Below are 26,431 nucleotides of genomic sequence, written 5' to 3' on the forward strand. Positions count from 1 at the left end.
GCTGAGGTGTGCCACCTTAGCTAACCACGGCCACGTTAGAGATGAAGATCATCATTCCACCAGGTGGCTCCAGATGAACGTTTTAAGCACAGCACCACCTGAACACAATGATCAGACATGGAAAAGCACCAATGTAAACAATGTTATTTTGCAGAAAAAAAGGCACATGCATATAATTTTGTGTCCCCCAAATCTTCAATACGTTCAGTCTGTCTGGGAGATATCTGTGATCTTGCTAAATGACACTTTTTCAGAGGACAGCTGCTCCTAACACATGCAGCGCTCAGATATCTAAAGTTACAAAGCCAAAGTAAGGTTTTAAAGGGGTTTAAACGATGATGGCTTGATACATCCACAGATTTATTTCTTCCTTGTGTTGCCATATAGGACAATAGAAAATATCACAGCAAGTATCTAGAAAATAAAATAAGAAGGTTAATGTGGAATCTAAGGGAAAGCTCTGGAGACATCATAAATAGAAAATGTTGCATGTGAAACATTCTGGCGACTGACAGTTCTAATGTTATTTATCTAAGTTACCTCTGCTACTGGGAAATTAGAGACTTTGATGGGACAAAAGAACTTTGAGCAAGTTCTCTGAGTATTTTTGTGAATTAATCAGGGTTTTCTAGTCAATCCGCTTCTAACCAGCCCTCTTTGGTTGTGCAACAGCGGCTGCCACCAAAGCATCTCACCTTCCATGAACACACACGTCCTTCTGTAGGGCATGGCCCTGGAACTCTGGGGAACTCGGGTCTCTGGGGCCAAAGGTACCTACTGTGTCTTTAAAGGCTTATGATCATCTGGTTTAGATCATCTGCATAAAAATCAAGGAGTGTAGAATTTCTCTTGCCATATTTTTAGGCATAGCCAAGAGGAATGAAAAACAAGGTAACTTTATTTTTCTAAAAAAGCTTCTAAATCCAAGGGGGATGGCTTAATTCAGGAACTTCCTTTGAAGTGAAAATATACAGCTGAAAATCTGAGGCATGATTTCCATCTCATTAAGTGGCTCTCCCAAGAACAAGTGACCCCAAAACCTGCCCTAATTGGTTCTGAAGTTGGTGAGTGGCATGCTGTGGTTTGATGTAGAAATGACAGAAAGGACCTGCGTGTATTCCAGATTGAAAGCTGCCTCTCCACCCCTCTGAGGGGGTGCCGGGGAGAGGGTGAGGTGCCATTTATGCTGAGTCACCTCAAGTGCTCCTACTGGACAGAGACATCCAACTTCAGAATCCTTTCCTGGGAATGCATCTCAAATGAGAACTACTGCCCAATGTTTTTCCTTCAAAAAAAAAAGACCAATTTTCTGCAAAAATAATGATTTTTATTCAGAACGTTCTAAACGTCATTCTCTGAGCATGACTTAGAAAAAATCCTTAAAATTTAGTCTTTTGCCTTGGTCCCAAGCCTCAAGTCTGGGAGACGAGTATCAGGAAAGAAGGAAGAAAATGATCAAAACGGTAGATGAGGCAGCTCTGGTCCTTCCCTGTCCCAGACTTGAAACAGAAGCCCCACCCTTCACCAGCAGACTAGACAGTGAATAGCACACTTTCTCGTATTTCACTGCCTCTGAAAAGAAAATATACCACTCTTCAGACAAATTGGGAATAATTAAACAAGATTCATCACATAGTAATATATGCAAAGACTCAGGATAAGCTTGCTGAGTAATGTGCACAAGTTCTCATATACTGAAGCCACCTAAAAAAGTGTAAATTATCATTTTTTTCTCTTTTTTAATTGTTTCATTCCTAGGACCTGCTGCCAGGACAATTTATTATCCTACAAAGTGGTGGCTATCAATGTCAATGGGTTTTTTTTTTTTCCTTAATTAAAGTGAGGAGAGAAAGTGCTGATCACTTTTTGTGCTTGTAAGGTAGTTGCTATAGTCAGATAAGGAGGGAGATGATAATCTGGTTATTTAACTTAAAATAATGAGAATTTCAATGTCTAGAGATAAAAGTTTCTTACAAAACAAAGCATTTTGCATGTAGATTTCTAGCATCCTATCTCAGCAGAATCCCTCAGGTATATGTCTTTAAAAGAGCCATGAAATTAACTATGGGCCCTGTCCATCAGAGCCTTTGCCTAAACAGACTAACACCAAAGATGTAAATGTCAAATGGTAGGTTTCTTCATATGATTTTTTTCTATGGAACTAGTTTGAATGTGTTTTCTGCAGGGAGATATTTACTTCTGTTTCCTTCTTAAAAGTATGTATTAGGATTTTTCTGTTTACATATCTTTGTGTTTTCTTGAATTTGAACTTGGGAAACAGTAGATGGGCCTTTGCGTGAGGCAACTAGTGTTATTAAGACGGTAAGACAAACTAATGTACATCTTTTGGGAAACATTTTTATAAACTGACTATCAAGACTATTTTCAAAGCTCTTTTTTGAATAAAAAAGGGAAGTAAAATATTTTTTTTTCTTCAAATCCAGGAAGGCAAGTTCTAGATTGAGGGAGTGAGCAAAAAAAAAAAAAAAAATTTCAAACAGTTCTTTGAATCAACTATTTACCATATCTACATATAGTCTAGAAATCACACTTAATTTAACTGGCATAACTCAAAACTGGTTATATTTTTTGTGATATTGCCATGTTCATTCTATACCTATAAACTGCTCTATGAAAGGTTTTTAGTTAGATATTTCCCTATGTATATCTTTAGAACAACCAAGAGAATATCTGATATGTAACAAACAGATAGGTTATGCCAATTTCATAAAATACTGAAATACTATTCCTCTTGTAATCTTATTTTCCATTAGGTGTCTTTACATTCCTGGCAATGCCTTTGGCTACGATATGAGAGACATCAGTCTTCCCAGTTGATTAGGTCCTTATTTTCTCTGGCTTTGCTTTTGAAAAGCTTCTTAAAAGCATCTGTGGGTTGTAGCCAAAGTCAGTTGTCTGAATTTCAGTCTAAGATGGAATCCAACACTTATATGGACACTTACATTGAATGCCTCATTGAAAGCTTGCCCATTTACAATCTACTCTACCAACATATGTGTGTTTTATGTTTATAGATATATGAGTATATATGGTGATTGCTCACTCACCTCCACCACCATTAACTCATATTTCTAAATTAGCATAAACCTCAAATGCAAAGCAGAGAAACAAAGGACATTTTACAACAGGCAGAATGGAGAGAAATGGACCTGTAGCACAGCACCGTTTAACTTAGATCAGATATCAGACATAAAAAAGACAGCCCTATGTACCAACAGAGAATGCTTCATATTTGGACCTATTCATTTAGACTACAAGGAAGTCATGCTTAACAGCCCAATTTGCTGTTCATAGTCCCTACGCTTTCACTTATGATTGGCTGGGAAATTCCACTAGAAACCTAAATGACCACGTAGAATACTAAATTGCTTTAATTTTAGGTCAGATTCCTCTCTGACAGTGATGTGGCACAAGTAAGAGGTAAAAGCTACCGGAAAACCCAAGGAGAACATTGTCAATACTTCCTGAGAGAGAATCAGAAGTCACTCAACTGAGCAAACCAGCCCTCAGAGGCACTATCTACGGAGCCACCTCATGTCTTTAGGATTCTTGCCAATGCCCCATTAGGGGTACACGTGAATTTGACTCACATGATATCTAAATTAACCAAGATCTGGGATGATTCCAAAAACACTTCTTTGAAACAGATTTTGTTTCATTTTGTTTTGTTTTTGGAAACAGTTTTATTATTTATTCTTTATTTTTGCAAAGAATTCCAGGCCACGTAAAAAAATATCCTTCAGGTTCTGAAAAAAAAAATCGTGCCAGGAGAGTCTCTCAAGATAAAAATCCCATACAGGATTTTTTTTTTTTTTTGCAACATCAATAATCAAATTGATGAGAATAACTAAGGAAACCTCAAGCAGAGCTTTAAAACGTCTCCAAGTGAGTCCACAGTCCTTACAGTGAGAAAATCAATTGTCTAGTTTCTGGAACTTGCTAGATTTCTCTAGAATGAAGTAGCAAGAAGAGAGCTCCTCACACCCTTGAGCTCAGTTTTTATTTTCTGTTTCAAAACTAGGAAGAGAGATAAGAAATTGTCATGTTGGTAATGCTTGTGTTTTTGTTTGGTTTAGTGCTTTTCCTTCTAACTTCAGGAAACATTAACCCTTGTGCTAGTTTCCAATGGGACTAAGAACTATGTAGATATTAATTCAATATTTTTCTCCTAAGAGGGAGATCATTCAGAAGTAATAGCTTCAGCCCTGCTGAATTCTTGAGACTCTAGTCCCCACCCCAGACCCAAGTCCCACAGAAGCCAATTTTGGGACGCGGGCACTGGGAACCCAGTGCTTTTCTGAAGTACCCAGTTTTCATTTGGCTCATCATAAGTAATTGTTAGAAAAATTAATGAACAAACAAGGGAAGAAATGAAGAGTTAATAATGCAAGATTGTACTGTACCTCAACAGCTGCCAGTCCAAACGCTAGTCCAGTAACTAAGGAAAAATGTCTAGAAACAAGGCCTCTTACCAAAGGAAGGCATGTCTGTTAAAAAAAAAAAAAGCATAAAAAGTTACCTTTAATCAAATTTTGACCTTACTTTAGTTGAGATTTTTATTCCTTGGGTTGACTTTTTACTTTGCTATCAAGGAACATACTTGACAAAAAGGAACTGAATTATTCTTGCCACTCCAAGCTCCTCCCCTTTCTGAAAGGTAACTGTTGTGGTTCGTTCATACATCAGGAAACATTGGAGGAACAAAGTTTTGCTTCAAATACCTAATTGCTGAATCTAGGGATTATTTAGCTAGAAATAGTCATTTTATCCTAACTTCTGGTTGTTCATTTTATAAGCTGTTTTCACCTTGACTGTGTTATTTTTTAGGTTTGTGATCTGCAGCAGAGAGTTCCCTCGTTGAGGTTTCAGCTAATTATTGTGCAGATTTTCATTTTTAAAACAAGGTTTTAAGTTTTTTTTTCTCCAAAAATCCCTTAATAATATGTGCCAGGGTTGTTTTACCTTAAAAAGGAAAAAAATCGTTACATCCACCATTGTGCCCTTAACTTTAGACAAAACAGAGAATTTAGAAAGTTGTCTCTCTGCCACATTTTTAAACATTTATTCAAACCAGCATGGAATTCCAAGCTTAAAATAGTTTAGACCAGACCTAAAAATTTCAACAATTGTTAATTACATGGATAATTTTGAAGATGGAAAAATAATATAGTGCTATCCTCTATATTGCCAGAAAATATGTCATCCTATGATAGTCTTATATGTGCAAAGGGCTAAGAAAATATTGCTATTTGTTAAATCAAAGTTCTCCACGAGGTTGAGTAAGACAGTCTTTCCCCCTTCATTCCTGAATGTAATGGGTTTCTCCATTCTCATCTGATCCAAAGTGGTAAACATTAGAGGAAATTATTACATCATTTAAGATTAATGATGAGATGAATGAGATCTGTGAATCACATTCATTATATTTGAGGGGTTTTCTGCCCCCTTCCTCTTTAGATAACCAGGTTACCTTGGCAAAAGGCAAGGGGGGAAACAAATGTGAATTATGGCCATTCCAGATTTCTTATTTTTCCGGACTTCTTGCAAACGACACTGGACAGATGGAAGCATTTTATGAATTTATGATCTTCCTTTTGAGAAACTGGTGCAGCTATCAGCCTATCTTCGGCTGAATTATGTGTGAATTTGGAGCGAATATCTATTATTTTTCAGGATAATGCTAGAGCTTTTTAAAATCTATCCTGAGAAAAAAATCTTGGGGTTGAATCTTGGACAGCAGACACAGTAAGTGCAGTTGAATTTACTAATTTCCTCGTTATCCTAAACGGAAAACCTTGTTTACACCATATGTATTTCCCCTCTTCTTTGTGGATACTGTGTCACTAAAATTATGTAGGAAGGAGGAACATAAAAAGTAAGAATAAAATTTAGTGATATTATTTTGATGCGTAAAAGACACAGGTAGTCCTATAACCTGGTAGATAACTTCTCCCCAATACGTTACTTTATATACTAGTATCAGCAATTTCCCTTCAGAACAGAGTCTTCTTAATTTTGATAAAATTAGTAAAAGAGATGTGGTCACAGGTAAGAAGTTTCCCTCGAGATACTTTCTATTTCCTAATATATATTTAACTTCAGTAGCTGTTACTAAGCCAATGCTAGATCGAAAAAAATCTTTCTGATGTAACAGAAATTAATTCCTTGAACTGTAAAAGCTTTCATGTCTCTCTCTCAACTAGACTATCATCTCCTAGAGAGTCCAGAAGCATGTGTGATTCCAGGAAGTGTCTGTCTGACACGTAGTAGGCACTGAAGAATAATAGCAAATAAATATTAATATCCATTGTCGGTTTTGTACACATTCCTTCCAGGCCAAAGGAGCAAATTATGTAAAGCCCTGTGGTAAGAGACAGATATGTCCTTTAGGAAGCTGTATCTTGAAACCCAAAGACTGAGTTAGATGGGGGTCCCATCACATAGTGTTCCTTCCCTTACCCAAGAAATAACGATAGTTCATTGGACTGAAGTTGCCTAATTATCTTTCTCTCTTCCTTACTACGGCATTCACGCCACAAGCGCAGACATCATGCCCTATTCAGGAGTGGCTCTCCAGCAGCTGATAAAAGGCCAGCACAGAGGAAGTGGTCAATGAATATTTGATGGGTTAAGCAATCATAGCAAATACGACACCCGCATGTTGACAGCTGCAACTGACATAAACATGTCATCTACAACACGTAAAAGATAAACTCAGCTTTTCCAATGGACCTCAAATATATGAGACAGCTTCTCAGTTGGAGCAATCATTAGGCAAACTGACAGGTACACTTAACTTCCAGAGCTGAAACTTCTAAAGACCAAGCCACTCCTTTATACCAAATACAATTATTTGAGAAAAGGAAACTGCGATTAGAAAAAGAAAGCTTTCCTTTGAAAATTAAGGTGAAAATATAGATTTCTAAAACTTATGTCAAAATAGAAAAAAATAGAGAAAAATCATGGTTAAAGTCACCAAAGAGAGGACAAAATTAACTTCTATAAAACTCTTAGTTTGTACTTTGCAGTAGAATGTTTCTGTGATCTATTAAAGTTGAGTTTAAATGATGCCAGACTCCTAGAAGAAATAAAATACTTTTAGTTTTTATATCTGCTTTTATCTTTAAATATGGATTTCTTTCTTATTTAGGAAATCCCTGGAACTTTGACATCATGATTCCCTTTGAAAATGCTGCAATTTAATTTTTTGTAGAGACTTTCGTTGTGAGAAAATTAAGAGAACCACTTACTGTGCCAAAGTTGATTTGTTCTCACCTGTTTGTAAATAGTTTTTCCACTATAACTTGTACAAGAAGAGTCTGATGCATCTGGACATTCACATGACTTGTAATAGTACTGAAAATTATTTCCCCAATCAGAAGCTCCATTGACCAAACCACAGCATTTATACTGTTTGATGAAAAGTAGATATGAAAGTCACTAGAGAGGATAAAAACAATGTCAAAACACTGAATCACATTCTTCTGAAACCACTATTAAGATGTTTCTTATACTAAAATACCGTGTAACTCACTTCACTTACCTCTCTGAACGTGGAAGCAAAAATGAAGGAATCTTCCATGTTGGCCTTAATATTAATGAAGGAAAAACAGGGTTCCAGATGCAAAAGTCTGAGGAACTTGGAAAGAAGATAAAAAACTCACCTTCTAGTTTTTAATAGCCAAAGAGAGGGGCAGAATCAGATTTACGCTTCCTAGATCTTAGGAAAGAAGCTTCCAGAGAGTTCATGGAAGAGTCAATGTCTCTTTAAAGAACTTCTGCTTAAAAAAGATGAGCGGTCTTAAAAATGAAATTTCTATCTCATGATCTTTGCTCACTTTTGGAGGAGATGGGGGAACAGGTGAGAGGCATCTCAAAGGCCAAAGAAAATGCTTAGTGGGCCTTCCAAGGGATTGAATTTTACATGGACATCTGTAAAACAGGAAAGGGGTACAAATGAAGAGTGAAAGTCTTAGAATGATGTCAAGAAGGTTAAGGCTCAGAATAAACCAAAACATGGGGAGACACTAAGGAAAGTTGTGGTCAAGTTTGGGCGAAGGAAAACAAGGAAGCGGTAAGCCCAATGACTCAGGCTAATGGCACATAACATTATCAGATGAAAGAAAGTACTCATCTCTCCTTGTCTTATTTGCTCTAATTAGGAGGAAAAATTTTCATGCAGAAAAGTTAAAAAAAATGCTGAAGGAAATAGAACAAAGACTAGCTGGTTTTCTAGGCTCGAATGCTTTGTGATGCCAGGATATTGAAAGAATTTTCACTTACTGGCTGGGTGACCGCGTTACCCATGTTACTTAAACCTCTCTGTGCCACAGTTCCTTCATCTGTAAAATACAGATAATAGTTGCTAATAATCATCTCTAATTCATAGATTTGTTGTAAAGATAAAAATAGAAGACCCACGTGAAGATATGAAGTGTTTAGCCCAATGTCTGGCTTATAGAAAGTACTCAACATGTGTTTACTGTTTTTGTTTCGCGGTTGTTGCTGTTTCCATTATGCTCTCACGTGAACGTGATCTGTTCAATACTAGTATCAATAATTTAGATAAAGATATGGAAAGTATCCTTCCAAGGGAAGGATCCTATATCTGTAGTTGATATAGAGCTGGGAGTGATGGTTACTACATTGGAGAACAGAGCCCAAGTGCCAAAGATAGTTCAAACAATGGGCTTAAGCCAACAAGTTCAACTGAGGCGGATATGAAATCTTGGGCTTTGGCTCGAAGAGTTAATTGCACAAATATATGACTCAGTAGATATTTATATGACAAAGAGCTGGAGATTTCAGTTGGTCCCAAGGTCAATCCAGCTAGCAAAGAGGGCGATCTTCAAACAACCTCCTTTCTGGTTTCCACGGTAGATGATTAATGGCTGACTCTTTCTGATTTAATAATCTCGAATAATATTAATTGACACAGCCACTCCAGATCAAAAAGAAGGTAAGCCCCACCAGATACATTCACAGATCAGTCCACTTTTGGAATACGATATTCCTTAGGGAGGCACAGAGACACGCAGGAGACAGGGCAGGAGGTGGAAAGGCCAAACTTAGCAGAATATCTAGTCATCAGATCAGATGTGGGAGTGGCTGAGGTACAAGCTGGTCAGGATGTGTTGAAAGCATTACAATGGTTAGATAAACAAGGATGTGCAGTAAATGACACAACAATCTCTAGAAAAATAGTCATCTCTAAGAATCCAAGAGGGGCATGTTTCACTAGCATGTTACCAGAGAATTTGGGTGGGAATTCCCTGAAAATCAAAAAGAAAACCACTTCGTATCTACAAATTATCTACGTATGGTGGAGCCTCAGGCCACCCAGCCAGAGTTTGGGGTAAGATTCTTTTTCCAAGGAAGCATTACTTTAAAAAGGTAAAGTCGGGGAGGCTATATAACTCAGTGGTAGAGCGCATGCTTAGCACGCACAAGGCCCTGGGTTCAATCCCCAGTACCTCCATTAATAAAGGAATAAACAAACCTAATTACCTGCCCCTCAAATAAATAAATAAATAAATAAATAAAATTTCTAAAATAACTTTTTAAAAAGGTTTTTTAAAAAAAAGGGAAAGAAAACCCTGGTAGGCTGAAAAAAAGCAACTCAGAATAGACATTAAGAGAGAATCATGGCTCTATAAACACAAGGAGCTTCAGGTACAGGAATTATGCACAAGAACAGAAGTAATTACAAATAATGATAAACAGAACAGAGTTGATAAACAGCCCCCTGGTAGTCACTAAGACCTTGGATACCAGGGACAACGTGCACAAGTGACTCATTACCTGACCCAGAGACCTGGGGGTTACCTGTAGTACATTTTGTCTTAGATCAACAAACAGGGAAGATGAAAGATACTCAGCCCCACCCAGCGGAGAAACTGAGCTGCCTAAATTCTCCCTGCTTCAAACCTGGGTTAATCTGGACTCTAGAGTGGGAATGATCCGGAGGAGAGAGGATTGGGGAAAGCAGTTCCGGGGGAGCTGGGAAAAGCACAGAACAGAGGAAGTTAAACAGGGACTGCCATATCAGGTTTCAGCTCCTGGAAATGATGCCTTAAGCAGAATTTTTACAAGCTGGAGTCTATCCAGATAGGAACTGGGGAATGCTCTGGAAAAAAAAAAAAAAAATTCAACCTGATAAAGAGCTCAAAAAACCAAGGATGTTTCAACTTGAAAATGAAATCTTTTAAAAGTCATATGAGAAGTCATTTTCAAAGAAAAATTTGCAATATTTAAAAGTAGATTTTCTTTTTCCTCGGAAACTCCAGAAGGAAGAACTGGGACTAAATGATACGAATTCTAGGGAGGAATTTTGTTTCAAATTAAGAAAGAAAACATTACTCATTAGACTTGGATGTAAGGGGGACGGGATGGGCAAAAAAGGGAAACCTTCAGCTCTTCAGTATTTAATTAGAGGGTGGATGAACAGAAATATAAAATACTTCAATTAATGAGAAGTCAGGTTAAATGTTCTGTACATCCAGCTCTCCTCTAACATTCTGAGAATTTCTATGACATATGCAAAAGAAATGCTACTTGTAGTTAATATGATGGGAATTCTGAGTTAAGAAGATGTGGTTGTAGGGGGCAGGGTATAATAGCTCAGTGGTAGAGTGCATGCTTAGCATGCATGAAGTCCTGGGTTCAATCCCCAATACCTCCATTTAAAAAAAAAAAAAAATATATATATATATACACACACATACACATACACATACACACACACACACACATATATATGTATACACATACACATAATTACCTCTTCCCCCCCAAAAATTAAAAGAAAATAAAACAACAAAAAAAAGGTGTGGTTGGGAGTTTGACAGACCAATATTTTAGTCAAGCTTCAAAGTACATGTAGTATTTGTAAAGAAAGAAAATGAGAAAGTCCACTCCGAGGATGAGGAATCATGCAGAGGCAGGAAGGCAGAACTGTGTAAGAGATCCTGAGCACACAGACCTGGCTGGACTGGAGTGCTTTCTTCATGGGGTAGTGTTTAGTAATGTTAAATTATTAGGCAGGAACCAGATAGTAGAATATCTTCATTACCTGCCCAAATTTTGACTTTTTACCCTAAAGACAGTGAAGTGGCCAAAGTAAATAAGTAAGAACATAAGAGAGGGGCTAGCATACTGATTAAAAAGAATTAATGAGTCAGACAGATCTGCATTCAAATTCCAACCCCATCACTTGTTAGCTGTCAGATCTCTCTCAGTCATAATCCTTTCATCTGTCTAACAAGATAGTGAGGATAATGGTATTATTCATCTTACAGAGTTGTGAGAGTTAAAGGAGCTACTGAATGTAAATCCTGGAACATACTAAGTAGCAATAAATGATAGCTATAATTATCTTTTACAAGAGAAAGGAGGGCAGGGAGGCAGAAAAAGAGAGATTCTCCAAGCATCCCAAACACACTGTCCTTCTAAGCAGTAAATATTAAAACAATGATTGATTTGGCTCAGTCAAGGCTTAATCTGTCATAAACATATCTTCTTCATCTCTGTCCTTCTAAACTGTTTCAGAACTTCGTAAGAAGCTGGAGAAAAATTAGAAACATTCCTGGATTTTTCTTATTGCGTGGTGACAGAATAATCAGCCAAAATCTGCAAAAGGGAGTGATCTTTCAATCTTTAAGGAATACACCTATTAAAAATTAAGTAAATCTATAACTATGTCCAACTCCCCCCAAACCTACAAATTCTAATTACCTTTTCTTGAATTTCAGAAAAGGCTTTCTGGAACATTTTTCTATCTTCATTTTTTAAGCTCAAAAGAGACATGTTAGCATGGGAACCGTCATTCAGAACATGGTCAGTCTGAAAATTGAAAAGCATTGTGAAATTATTCATGCCAGAAGGCGGCATGTTAATTTTTTAAAGTTTTCCAAAATTTCCAAGTATCGTATGTGGACACACCTTAGTTTTGAGAGTAAATGCTAGGATACCTGCCGACACCTGCAGCAGTAGGATCAGAAGCAATCCTATAAGAAACTGGGAAAAAAAAAAAAAAAAAAGAAAAGTAATATATATGTTATCCCCAGTACATTCAGGAACACCTGGGGACATTTTGGGACGGTGCGTCTTTCTGCATCCAGGATCATATTCTATTTGGAGTAATAACCATGCTCTTCACTTATTTCGCCCTTTGCCTCAAGAATCAAATTTGGGGCCATATTCTCCAAAGGCTGACCAAGGAAAATAGTCTACATCAAAATTGATTAATAGGATTACAGGCAATGGTATGACATTGAATCGAGGGAAGTTTGAAAACTTAGATGAAGTTATTTGAATATTATCTTCCTCTTTCTTCATCAAACACAACTCAAACTTCAAAACAAATTTCAGAACTGACTTCAGAACATTTCTACTGGACTTACTGTGTAGCACAGGGAACTATATTCAATACCTTGGAATAACCTATAAATGGAAAAGAATCTGGAAAAGAATATATATGCATAACCCAATCACTTTGCTGTACACCTGAAACGTTGTAAATCAACTATACTTCAGTAAAAAATTAAAATTAAAAAGAAACAAAAACTACATTTCTACCACTATCAGAATCACCCGGGGTCTTGTTATAAATGTCGAGTCCTGAAATCTGCCCCAGATCTACTGAATCCTAAATTTGGAGGATCCCACAAATTATTTTTTAAAAGAAGCTCCTCATGTAATTAAATTCTCCAAATTGCAAATGAGGCATATTAATCAAAAAGCAACTACCAGGGTGCTATTAGAGTTCTGTTCAAACTCTGTCTCTGGGGGGAGGTACAGCCCAGCAGTAGACTGTGTTCTTAGCATGCACATGGTTTCAGGTTCAATCCCCAGTACCTTCATAAAAACAAAATAAAACAAAACAAAAACTTCTGTCTCTACCTTCCCTCATAACAAACCATCAGTTAAAATATATTTGTTCTGGGGCTGACACAATACTCATTTTATTAGAGAAACATATTTAGATGAGATCCTAACCCAATCTATTCTCCATGAAGTTTTCTAAGCGACGGATCTGATTACCTCGTGCCCATACAGTTTTCCTAGCATGGACTGTGATTTGACCGTAGCCCACACTCAGACCCATCCTCCATCATTTACTGAAAAACCTCTGACATCCTCCAGCCGTATCCAAGGCCTTGCAGTTCCCTAAACACTGTACCTCCAGGCTTTCTCCCTGGAAATCTCATCACCCCCACCCCCCAGTAAACACCTTATTCACTTCTGCTTCTAGTTTGAAAGTTCCCTCCTCTACCCTTCACCTTCTCTTCTGGGGCCACTTCCACTGCAGCTAATAGTTTACTCATCAGTCTCCCCTTATGGATTCTAATTGTCTTCGTATCCACGTATCTTACAGTATCTGGCATGGAGCAGCTACTCTGTAATTGAATGAATGAAAGGCTAAAATTTTTCTTCTAATCTGAGCTAAATATATTAGCTTCCACAACCAACCCTCTAAACAAAAGGGAGAGCGTTTCATCAATCTTGGCAAGTCTTTTAGATAGACAACGGGGATGGGAGATAAGCCTCAGAAGTCTGAAGGATGGGTACTGGGATTTGTTGGGAAGACTCACCAAAACAAGTATGAAGCGGTTTTCTTTCATGGCACCACAGCATCCCAGGAAACCCAGCATCATGATGATGCTACCCACAGCGATCAAGATATTTGCAGCAATATTGGGGTTAGTGCCTAAGCCCTCAGGACTGAGAATCTGAAAATAAAAAAGAGATTAATGACAGAAAATCCCTTTTGTTGATGTTTGTTATTCAACAAATAACCATTGAGTACCTACTATGTGCCAGGCCCTGCTCTAGGACCTTGAGATACCTCAGTAATCTAAATAAGCAAAAATTCCTGCTTTCAAGGAGCTTACATTCATTCCATTGCTGTCTAGACAGTGTTTCCAATTTTGTATTTTTCTAAGATGATACATTGGGTGTTGGGTGGAAGAAATGCAATGGGACTTTAAAACACCAATTTAAAAAAAAAAAAGCTTAGAGGGACCTGTAGTTTCACCCATGATATGATCTTCGGTTTGCATATTTTGGGTTTTATACCTAAGAGTAGCATCAAAAAGCATGTTTTAATGGTGGTTTAAGCCAAAGCTCCTCAAACTACTGATAGACTCCACAATATGAGTGAATCTCGAAAACAGTTTGTTGAGATAAATAAGCCATATTCAAAAGAGTGATTGCCGCTGTATGATTCCATTTCTATGGCCCTCAAGAATAGGTAAATTTAAGCTACAGTGATGGAAGTCAGAGTAGTTTTGGACTTTAAGCAGAGTAGGAAGGAAAGAAGGAAATGACTGCAAAGGGGTATGAGAGAACTTTCATGAGTTAACAAAAATGCTTTGCACTTTGATTGCAATAGTGATTACACAGGTCATTACATTTGCCAAAATAAACAATAGAAATTTAAACTCAGAAAATAAAATGTCTAGTTCCTGATATTCCATATCAAGTCTAACTCCTTGTTCCCAGGAAGCATAGCCTGTAGAGTCTTCCAGAAATTCTCTATTTCGCCTGGGATATTGAGGAAAGTATTCTAGGGCCCTTTATGATGGGTTGGGCTACTCACTCTGAATAATTCAGTCCTTCTCCCCCACAGGCATGTACTCTTTATCACTCTCATAACACCTAGCTTCAATCTACTGCTTGCCCTCCAGATATGTCCAGAAATAAATCACAATTACAAAGTGAGACCCAGGGCCTGTGTTATGTATGAGAGCTACATGTAGCCCATCTATCTCTTTAAGATCTCGAGCTACTGGACCATTTCTAGGTAGACCAGATAGACCACTAGTTCTTACACTAACTCAGTGCAAGAATCAACTGCAGTGTGCAGTCAGCTCCTTGAACAAGAAATACCCAAATAAAAACAACAAACAAACAAACAAACAAAAAACCCTACTACTAAAGCTCTTTACTTCTTAAAAGACTTTTTAAACCAACCCCTTAGCCTGGAGGAAACCTTTATTTTTGACAGTAAATAGTAAGGAATATGCTGAAGTTGTAAGAGCACTAAAAAACCAAAATCTATATTCCAGTCAGGGTCTTTATAAACAACTAAGTTTCTAACCCGAGAACTGTTAACGAACCCTACCGGGCTCCAGTTTCCCACTTATACAGGAAATGAGGTCAGCCTCTCTTATACCTAAGGTTTCCCTTGTCTCTAAGAGTCCATGCTTACAAATCATGCTTCAGTCTACATATTTAGAAGGCTTGCTCATGTCCTAAAGATTTTTTGTCTGTTTTTTCAGGGGTCTTGTTCGGTGTTTGTTTGTTTGCTTAATAAGATTGGAGCTAAGAAATCAGGTTTGTTGATAAATAGGCTGGGCATCTGAGTCAAAATAGATAATGACAAAAAAAGCAGCAATAGGAAATCCGTTCCATCCATTCACCGTTAAACGCTGCTTCACTAGGACACGGTAGCCAGTGTAGGAAAACCCGAAAGTATCCGAGACTATTAATGACTCACTAGCTGAGTTATCAGGACTTTGCTTAGACAGCCCCCATATAGAAATAGCAGGTCACGCATCTACCGCTGAGACCTGGGTAATACAGCCCGCATATGCAGGCAGAAAATGAAGCACTTCTATGAGGCTGGTCTGGGCAGAGTGACCCACGGCCAGAGGGGCCAGAAAGCTGTGTGTTGGCCACCTGAGGATCACTGTTTCAAGTCCAGCCCAACAAGTGGCTATTGTCACTCAGAACAGAAGAGGAAATCTGAATCCAGGTGTTTATTTCAGGAGAGAGCGGAGTTTAAGAAGCTGTCTTGGATGAACGCTGTCTTGTGTGTGTCTTAGGACAAGGGGAGAATTTCTGCAGGAAGGGAAATGGCTGAAGCTGAGGAAGGGGGCTCAGGGTCCTCTGGATTCTAAAGGATCGCCTGGCCCAGGATGGCTGCCCATGTGCTTAGTGTCACGTGGTGCCGCGTTCATCCTGAGGGAGAACGAGGCGTCCCTAGGAGGCACTTTTGCACAAAGAGCTTTGCTAAAAGATGTGCACAAAGACATCCCTGACAGCCTTCTTTTCTGTGTTTGTGCTCAGGTTTCTCCTAAAACTTCTCCCTCTGTTTTTCTACTAGTAAAACTCAGTTCTCTGCACAGTCTTGATTCTTTGTCACTGACTTCGACTAAATATAAATCAAGTCAATTTCACGTAAGTCAAGCTGGTTAAAGTTGTCCTGGCAGATGTTAACTTTTGTTCAGGGTTAGAGGCTGACAGAGCACCAGAGTCACAATGTAACTAAAGATGCTGTCTAGCTCTATTAATTCATTCTTGCCCCCAAATTTGGAGTAACACCCTCTCAAGGACAACAGTTCTTTAATACGTTCAATTTGTGTGATTTCTTAGACCAAACACCAAATTTGTTTACCAGAAGCACTAGGGGAAAAGAAAAAGTGTTCCCCTATCAACCAGAAATAAAATTTTCAAATAAAAAAATAAAATAAAACACAGACATCTGTGCATACACATCTTAAAAAGGCCAAAACACCCTGTAAATCAGTGGCTGCTAATCTCTGTGCTTAATGATAAGTCCCAAAGTCAGACGTCAGCTTCTAAATGATTCTGTACATCTTCAAATACTCAGGCTCAAATTGCAGAGCTGGAGGACTTCGAGAAGTTACATTGATTAGTATAAAACAATAAATGTAATCCTGACGGACTAGGTTGTTACCAGCTAGTTGCCACATCTGTCCCCCATTCAGCACAAAGAAGCCGCTCATTCACCAGTGTGATTCTCTTAGATTCTTCCATAGTAGAAAGCAAAGTTTAAAAGAAGAGAAGAGAAAAGGAAAAGAAAGAGAGGAAAGAGGGAGGAAGGAGGGAAGCAAAGCAGGAAGGATGGAGGATGGAGGAAAAGAAAGAGAGAGAGAGAGAGAGAGAGAAGGAAGGTTCAGAAAAGCCACCCATTTTAGGAAAGGAACCAGAACAGATGTCAGTTAGTTTTTAGTCATTGTTTCAACTAGGCTATGTCCAGCACCATTTAACTGCGCCGTCATAGAGTAAGTTTTAATAGAAAATGCATTAACTTAATTTCTGGTTTAATAGTATCTTAATAATTATTAAATAGGAATTGACATTCCTCTTTGAGAGGGAAACCTTATTTGGGCAAACACCCTGAAAAAGCCCTAGCAATAGAAGGTGGGATCTGAATAGTGGCAAGAGCCCAGACACCAAAGAACAAGGTAACTGCCCTGCGTGAGGGAAAAATAAGAACCTGGGGGGAGGGGGGTGGAGCACTGCCCCAAGAAGAAGGGAGCCAGGAAATGGTGCCAGGCACCGGGCTGAGTAAAAGTAACAGAACAACCCTCCCACACCCTCACCCTTTCACCCACCACACGCTCTTTCCACATTTGTGACACTGCGAACAGAAACAGCGTGTGTGGAATCCAAAGACTGAAGCCAGAACTAAGTAGGTAAGCTGAACTTGCTCCAGTCCTGCAGAAATCTGGGTGAGAGCTTTGCCGCGCCGCGCGTGGAACGGTGTGCACTGGGGGAGAGGCGCTCGTGCTCATCTGACCTTGACAGCACAAAGCAGGACACCGCAGGTCCACTGCTGAGTGACACCACCAGCCTCCTACTGTTACAAGGGGTCACCCTCAGTACTTGTTACCCCAAGTAATTACCAACTATCTTCATCCCTTGTTGTCCTTTAAACACGGATTCAAATTCTTCTCTAAGAGAACGTCTCACTTCTCTCCCTTCTGGAGCACCATCCCACCTTGGGAATCGGCCAAATTATTGTCAATACCTTGCACTACAAAAATTGCTCTCGGTGGGGAGGCAAGGTGGGCTATAGCATCTACACACACTTCAGGCTGCACTTAGGCAAATAGCGAAGGAGGCTGATTTCTGCTTTGGCCCCTTCCCATCTCCATTTTCACTGCAATCTTCCCGTTTTTGAGAATGACACCTTCTCCATCTTCCAGAAGAACCAATCGATGCCTAGCACAATGCCAGGCACATCATGAGTAATTTTGATTACTTAAATTGAATTAAATTAGAAAATCACATAGCAGCACAAATGATTACATGAGGCAGTTAAGGAAACAGCTATAGAAATATTATTATTATTGTCATTAATTACTTCATCATTATAAGAGACATAGACTACTTTGGGAGCAGAGAAACTTGTATTTACTCATTTACCTCTCGACCATCTTTGCTTACTCGTAGCCAAATTGCCGTTGCCAGGATGACGACACCACACAGCTGAAGAAAAAAGAAAAAATGCTGGAGTGGACCTGGGATAAACTGCAGCTCTAATTCCATTCCCCCCAGCCATCTGATTACAATGGCTTGGCATTAGTTATACCACTGCGACCTAAAAGACATAAATGACGCACATTCATGTGCAGAGAAGGACTAAAATGGTCTATTGGTAAACTCGACAAGAATCATCTGTTTCCCACCCACAGGCCATTCACAGGCCTAGGATAAGAAGTCGTCTCTACAAAAGAGGGGAGAGAAAAGATGATTTTCCATATTTTAACTCTTACTCTGCCTGTGTTTTTGCTGGATTTTAAAATACAAAAGATAAGTCACAACAGTTTAAAGACAAAAGTACCCTTCATAGGCCCCTGGGTTTGTCTCTGAGAAGTTGTCTTAGACCAAAAAAAGGAAAGGAATAACTAATTAATCACCAAATATTCCTTCACGATTCAAGAAAACAAGAAGTTAGGATGTACAGAAAACGGCAGAACACTTGACAAAATTTGCAGTTAAGCAGCAAGGGTTTACGATGCTTTTTGTACCCAAATAAACTCTTGTAAAAGTTAGCTCTTTTAGGTAGTAAAGTTCTCCCAGAGAAGAGGAACAATGAGGAACAGTATTTAAAGTCTTAAATTCCTTTAATGACTTTACCAGATTATTTAATTTGGACCCAGGCCAACACGTAAAATGTGAAACACCCTTTACTCTAATATAAAGAAAACTCTTCGTCTTTCAGGGTTTTCTTTTCTTTTCTTTTTTTTTTTTTTTTAAGGTATAGATGTTGTGGCCTCAAAAAAAAAAAAAAAAAATCAAAGATCTATTATTTGTTAGAGATGTTGACGACAAACTTGGTAACATACCAGACACAGCAGGCCTTGGAGGCCCTTCTAGACTATTCTGGCCTTAAGGTGATCTGACAGAGAAATGTCCGAGTCTTCCAAAACGCCATGACCTTGTAGCACCATTGCTTTCATTCATGGTTGGGCCATATGCCTGAAACCCCAAAATAACAGTTTCCCTTAATGGTTTCCATTAGGTCTATGGTGGAAGAAGAGTCAAGGGCTTTGTGAGAGGAATAGGGAGCTGAATAACCAGCGAATCTAGGCTGCCTCAAAGATGCCCCACATCATCTAGGTTCAAACCCTTCATTTCAGATAAAGAAACCGGACCCCTGAAAGATACCAACAGTCACGTGGTGTAAATCCAGCCCCACTCCCAACCCAGCCCCGCCCTCACTGCTTTCTCCGACTCCTACAAGATGACAGATGCAATGGAAAACCAAAGCTTTTTAGCCAATCACCAAATAACCTACATAATTTCATTATCTTCTAAGTGTTCACACACGCATACAATAAAACACAAACCATTGAAAAAACAGCTTTAGAGCCTGAAGACCCTCATCTCTTTTCCTCCTTCCTCTAAATCCTAATTTCATTTGCAGATGGAGATACACGCTCATGTCAGTGGGTCTTTGTTAATAAATAAACCTGCGAGAATTTATGTCCAATGATAATGAGACCCTCTGGGATTTTCAGTAATTTTACAGCAGTCGGAGTTTTGTTATTCTGATTTGCTCACTGAGATTTTTTCCTTTCTTTTTCTTCTCCTTTCACAAGTAGATTTACATTCATTGTCTTAACAGTCACTCTAGCTTTTAGCTGTAACTGAAAATAACATTAATTATCTGAATAGCTATTACGATTGTCACCCTTATCTGACTTTTCTTATGAAACTATTAATGAGAAAACTTTAAGGACTGCTTCTTAATTGACTCATTAAATTAATTAAAAGTACTTGATTTTCTATCAAGAACAATCCATTCAAGAGCCATGATTGATACTAACCTATTTTATCCCAACTGTTACAAGACTGACCATCATAATGGTTCCTGGAGCCCTTTCTCTAGGTTGGCTAAGGGTTTGTTGCGAATCTTTTTATAGTGTTTTAAACAGTTTGGAGTGTGAGTTGCGCAATGTGTCTCTCTCTGCCCTACTTCCTGATAATAAGGTTGTAAAAGGAAATGGGCTGACATGTTGGGCTCCCAGGTCAGCCGGCAGTGGACCCTGCAGAACCGCCCAGGCCTACTCCCCCCTCACCCATTTCTGGTTCTCTTTGAAGAGAGTCATTGCCGTTGCCACTCAGCTCTCACGGAACATCTTTCTTTTTATGAAACTAGGATGCTGTTGGTCTGAGCCAGCAGTCTAAGGAATTAGGTAACTGATGTCTGCGATGGACCAAATTATGTGCCCCCTAAATTCATCTGTTGAAGCCCAAATCCTCAATGCGACTGTATTTGAGATAGAACTTTCAGGGTGTAATTAAGGTTAAACGAGATCATAAAGATGGAGTTCTAATATGATGTGACTGGTGGCCTCATAAGAAGAGGAAGGGAGATCTGTCTCTCCATACTTGCAGTCATGGGGGAGGGGCCACGCGAGGACACAGCAAGAAGGCAGCCGTCTGCAAGCCAAGGATGAGAGCCCTCACCAGGAGCCAAACTGGCTGGCACTTTGATCTTGGGTTTCCAGCCCCCAGCACTGTGAGAAAATAAATTCCCGTTGTTTCAACCAACCAGTCTACGGTACTTCATGATGGCAGCCCGAGCAGACTGAACAGGGCAGAAGCTGAAACTACATTGAGCTTTTTCATTGAAGTATAATTGATTTATAATGTTGTGTTAGTTTCTGGTGCATAGCATAGTGATTCAGTTATACACATGTGTATGTGTTTTTTTCAGATACAAGATATTGAATATAGTCCCCTGTGCTATACAGCAGGACCTCGTTGTTTATCTATTTTCTATATAGTAGTTTGTATCTGCTAATCCCACACTCCTAAGTTATCCCTCCCCACTGGTAACCATAAGTTTGTTCTCTATGTCTGTGAGTCTATTTCTGTTTTGTAAATAAGTTCATTTGTATCATTTTTTAGATTCCACATATAAGTGGCACCATTTGGTACTTGTCTTTCCCTGACTTAACTTCACTCGTATGTCCATCCATGTTGCTGCAAATGGCACTATTTCATTCTTTTTTGGGTGAGCAGTATTCTATTGTGCATTTATAGATCACAACTTCTTTAACCAATCACTTGTCGATGGACATTTAGGTTGCAGAAGCTGAAAACTATAAAATGCCAGGAAGAAAATGGGAAGCACCCTCCAGGACGAAGATAAATGGTAAAGAACAAGGTGACTTTGCCTCTTCTCTGACGGTGTGTACCCCAATCCTCCGTACTCCTTCCCTCTCAATTCTATCTTTTGATTTGGGCGTTTATGAAAATGTGTTTGAGGAGTGTTGAAAATGGAGGAAGGCACATGGTGCCCTGCTAGGAGGAGGCATGGTTTGTGGGCTCTACCATTATTGGTCCAAAATGAGCACTCTTCAGAGTAGCTTAAGGGAAGCCTTCCTGTGCCACTCCAGATAGAAAACCTGGATAACTACAAGATTTGCTTTTACAGTGACCCCAGAACACTGGAGGCCATCACGACTGGAAGCAAGGATCCTGACAGCCCTGACATTTTAGGTCAGTGCTGCTGCTGTCACTGTTGTTGTTAATTAATCTTCAAGTTTCTTCTTTTATAAAACATCTATTTAAAAGTCTAGTTTAATTGCATTGTGCTAAGAGAATGGAGACTGTATAGTCACATGTGAGAATTTTTTATATTAATTTAATTATTTTTTGTCCCATTTATTTTGTTCTCTTCTTCAGGAGTATGAATTTTTGAATTTCCATTCTCTGTTCTCTGTCTCTATCATCTTTATCTAGTCACCTGTCAATGGAATTTAAGTTACTTCCATGTCTTGGCTATTGTAAATAGTGCTGCTATGAACATTGGGGTGGCTGTATACTTTTGAATTAGTTTCCTCCAGTTATATGCCCAGGAGTGGGATTGCTGGATCACAGGGTGAGTCTATTTTTAGTGTTTTAAGGAATCTTCATACTGTTTTCCATAAATGGTTGCACCAAACTACATTCCCACCAACAGTGAAGGAGGGTTCCCTTTCCTCCATACCCTCTCCAGCATTTGTTATTTGTAGACTTTTTGATAATGGCCATTTTCACCTATTTTCCTAATTTCAACCATCGTGATTACTTTGAACCTATGATACACCTATTAACTACTGTACCTCCAGATCACACTAACTTGCATCAAACTCTAGCATGAGTGATTAGCAATGATTTTTACTTTCCCATGTTTTTCTTCAATTACTAATTCTAACAGATGGAAATCACTGCATATGTATGTGGCATATCTCAAATTCTCTCACAAAAGAAATTGCTGTGTTTAGCTTAAATAACCATATGCATGTCTTAGAGATATTCCAACATCTGGCTCTACTTTGCAAAAGCTTGTTTTCTCACAAGTTACACCAGAAAGAATGCATTTGAAAACATAAAGTCATGGATATCTACAAGAAAACCACATCAGTGGGACTGTAAAATACTTGCTTAAGTAAACATTAGGAATGTGACAAATTGCAAATTTCCTATGAAGGACTGTAAAATTCCAACCGCGAACTCTGGTTCGGGAGTAGAGAGGAGAGTGGAGATAGGAGTGGTTCCTGAACCTGAGAGACGACTCCTGTTTTCTAACTTTTGATGAAAGTATTGATGCTCTACCTGTTGGCTGAGATGTTATCATTGGTCTTTACAACTGTTGCTCTTGACAACTCCACCTTAAGATATCTCATATAAAGTCTGTAGGTCCCACCACGATGCTGATGGGAAGAACAAAGCCTTTTAAGGGAAGTTAGAAATATCTCACTGAAACCCGTAGCATCAGAAAGACTTCATTATCAGAAAAACAGAGATAATGGTAACCATAAAATAATCAGAACTCTCCAGGAAAGCAGGGACAATGTCTGAGGACAGCATGGTACAGATCTCTACAGTTCATCTTGTTCTCTGATCTTAAATATATAATCCTGAACCTATAACCAGTGGCTTTTTCATTTGTTTTAAATTCTGATCTATTTCAAATTCCTGATTAGCTACTCAGTGAAACACTGACCTCTAATGTATTTACAGTAGCCATTAACACTTTATATGCTGTTTTTATACAACAGAGATATATTGGACTATTTCATCATTTGAGGATTGCTACTAGTTTGAACACTTTGAGATACATTATTATAAAGGAAGCCATGCATTTATTGGCATATTTATATTTTGGTTTATTAAAATGGCCCATATATATTGTGTGTCACAGAAAGACAATGGTTGTAGCTTTTTAAAAATAGGTATCAGGACTTGGAGAAATAGCTGATTCCACATCTGGGGTCAAGAAATAGGGAAGTGAGCCTGGAACATTTTATCATCCCCAAAAGTGAAGAAGTTATCAAAGTTATTAGGATCATGTCAAAAGGACTCAGGAACCAACCTGAAGATGCTCCCATTGGCCAAAAATGGAATTAAAATGCACATCAGCAAAGATAAGAACTGTGACGGCATTTAAATCTATTATTTCATAGGGATACTTGAAGAAATACTTATCACTATCGTATGATACTAGAAAACTAACTCATCATTTTGAAATTTGTTAAGAAAAGAGTGAGAAACAATTATGCTGCATTTTTAAAAAAAAAATAAAAACTAGGAACTAACGGTTATCAATTAGCAAATGCTAAATTTCTCTTCAAAGAATTCCAGCTAATAGATGAAAAACAAAATAATAGAAATAGAATATCACCAATTTGAAACTCTTAGTAAACTGACGGGTTTAAGTTCTTCAGCATCAGTAGCTACTAACATCACAAAAAGAGAGACAGTCAGACAGTATATGACTTTTGATGAAAGAACAAAATATCTCTTATAAACTGGTTGTGCCCCAACCTCAAAATAATAACCCGAATCTTATCAAGCGGCCAAATGCAACTACAAAATTGGAGATCATACAGAAGACAGGGGAACATATTAAACTATACCATGGGTATGCAAATAGCAAAATCCAGATTGTGGGAAATGTGATAAGACAAACTAAAACACACCAGTACATAAAATTTCCAGGGTGGGGAAAGAAGAAGATGGAGGGAGAACCTAAAGATGAAAGTTGACATAAAAGATACCATCCACTGCTCATGTTGGGTGGACCTTACATGCATTCGGATTCAAAGGGCAATTGGAAAAATGCACCCTGGATGGAGGTCTGATAACTGATTTTAAAACTCTTCTTAAGTTTTTAGTGTGATAAAGACATTGTGGTTACGTGTGTTTTCTTTTTTTAAAGAATTATTTGTCTTTCAGAGATCTATACTAAAATATTCACAGGTGAGATGTTAAATCCAGAATTTTCATCAAAATAATAGGGGTTGGGGAAAGTGGATGAGAACATGGACAAGGAGAGACTGGCCGTGGTTCCATGGGCCCTGGTGTCATGGCTCCTGGGGCTGGACGAGGGGGTTGATTACCCTTTTCTGTTTCGTGAATGTTTGAAGTTCTCCATAATAAAAAGCTAAAAGCAAAACCAAGCAAAGTACATAGGCATTTCTTTGTTTATATCCTACTCTCAATGTTTAACCAATTTTAAATGTTTCAAGGGAAGAAATTTATCAGAACAAATTTTTAAAATCTGGCCTATTCATCAGCTTCATTTAGTTTTTGCCAAAGCAGCCCATTTTTCTAAGGAAAAAAGGAGGTACAAAGAACAAACCTTTACTTTACTTCATTCATTTATATTCTCACCTACTTAATTTACTTCACCAATATATCACTTGTACTCAGTGGGGTTACTGACACTGAATGGAAAGTCATTCTAGGAAATCAGACTGTATTCATCTACTTAAGCTTAATTAGATACATCACGATTTTAATAGAACAGAAGTTTACCAACATAGAGATACCAGTTGTCTATTTACCAAAGATAACCAGGTAGAAAATGAAACTGGACTCTCTCCTGCTTACACTGCATAAGCCACCTTCTAATCCAGTAGACGAAATAATTCTTTCATTTAAGTACTTGGGGCTATTTCTATTGATTTACTTTTGACCAATCTTTCATTGCACTAAAAATAACATCAATTTTCCAACGACCCAGTGTGTCCTTTACTTTTTGGCCTTTCCATCTCTCACCTTTCCATTTTTTCAACATTAGATGCTACTTCCCCATTTACTTGCTGTTTCTTATATTAGCAGACTTTCAAGAGAAACAGAAGAACTTGCTGAAACACAAACCCTGTTAATTAAAAGGTGGGGTGATGACACATCAAAATACTAACTTTAAATTGCTGACACAAAACGAGTGGCTTAGTTTAATCTTTCCGTGGTTAAATGATTTGTTTCTCTCCCAAGTTGATTATAACTCCTTGTTTCTTCTTTGGGTCTCTGAAAACGATCCTTTTCACGTGTCTTTCTCATGACACCCCAGCGTTCACCTGTTTCAAGCCCAGATGTAAAGGTTAGAATTTAGGGGTTGTGCTCCAAGTAGGATCAGATCAGATTTTTTCCACAAGGTCCTTAAACTAGGGAGGACTGCATGATCTACAACTAAGAATAACTGTCCTTTAATTAAGGGGCAATTTTACGTCTGTGATTGGTTTGCAACAGTATCAAAACGTTTATGAAACGTTTATCCCCACAGATCCTGAAATGCACTTTTTTCAAGTCACTGGCTCATTTTCAGTTACTGAGACAACCAAGGAAAGAACAAACGCATCCAAACAAGTGAATGGAAAATACATTCGCCTCCTCCTCCTATTTCTCCCGTGCAGAGTCTGTTCTCATTTACGATATTTATATCAAGATCCCCTTTCTTGCATAAAATTGATAATTACAAGAAAAAACACTTACCCAGAACATAAAGTTGAAGATAAATATAGAACATTTTACACAGGCATTCACACCTGCCATGTCGGAAAAGGATCAGGAATCCAGATGCTGAGAGTTTCACTGTTCCTTACAGGACCGTCCCGCGAATACTCTGGAGTAATTTGCCTGCCGAGATTTCTCCCCTCACAGCTTCAGAGCAGAAATAGAAAAGGAAGAAGTTTGTGGGGTGGGGGTAAATCCAGTCATTACAGTGGACTAACAAAACGAAAGTACCCCACACATTTAAGAACCACAAGAGCTATCTCTAGGCAGGTGTGTCCTTTTGCTTGTCATGGCTCCTGGAGTACTGGGACGGAATATTTATGATCCTTTTGAGACAGGAGGGGGGCAGGCACAGCCATTC

General features: G+C 38.5%; 1 protein-coding gene across 1 annotated transcript; it reads right to left on the minus strand.

Moving 5' to 3' along the window:
* Positions 1-360: 360 nt before the first annotated feature.
* Positions 361-26,109, minus strand: TSPAN8 (tetraspanin 8). The gene is made up of 8 exons (XM_010988229.3): positions 26,050-26,109; positions 18,199-18,261; positions 13,614-13,751; positions 11,962-12,036; positions 11,755-11,862; positions 7,297-7,431; positions 4,425-4,508; positions 361-414 (listed from the first exon to the last, which is right to left on the minus strand). Exons 1-8 carry the CDS (start codon positions 26,107-26,109, stop codon positions 361-363), a joined length of 717 nt encoding a protein of 238 aa, XP_010986531.3.
* Between the last annotated feature and the right edge of the window lie 322 nt (positions 26,110-26,431).

This window comes from Camelus dromedarius, chromosome 11 (genome assembly GCF_036321535.1).
Source record: "Camelus dromedarius isolate mCamDro1 chromosome 11, mCamDro1.pat, whole genome shotgun sequence".
NCBI classification, from domain to species: Eukaryota; Metazoa; Chordata; class Mammalia; order Artiodactyla; family Camelidae; genus Camelus; species Camelus dromedarius.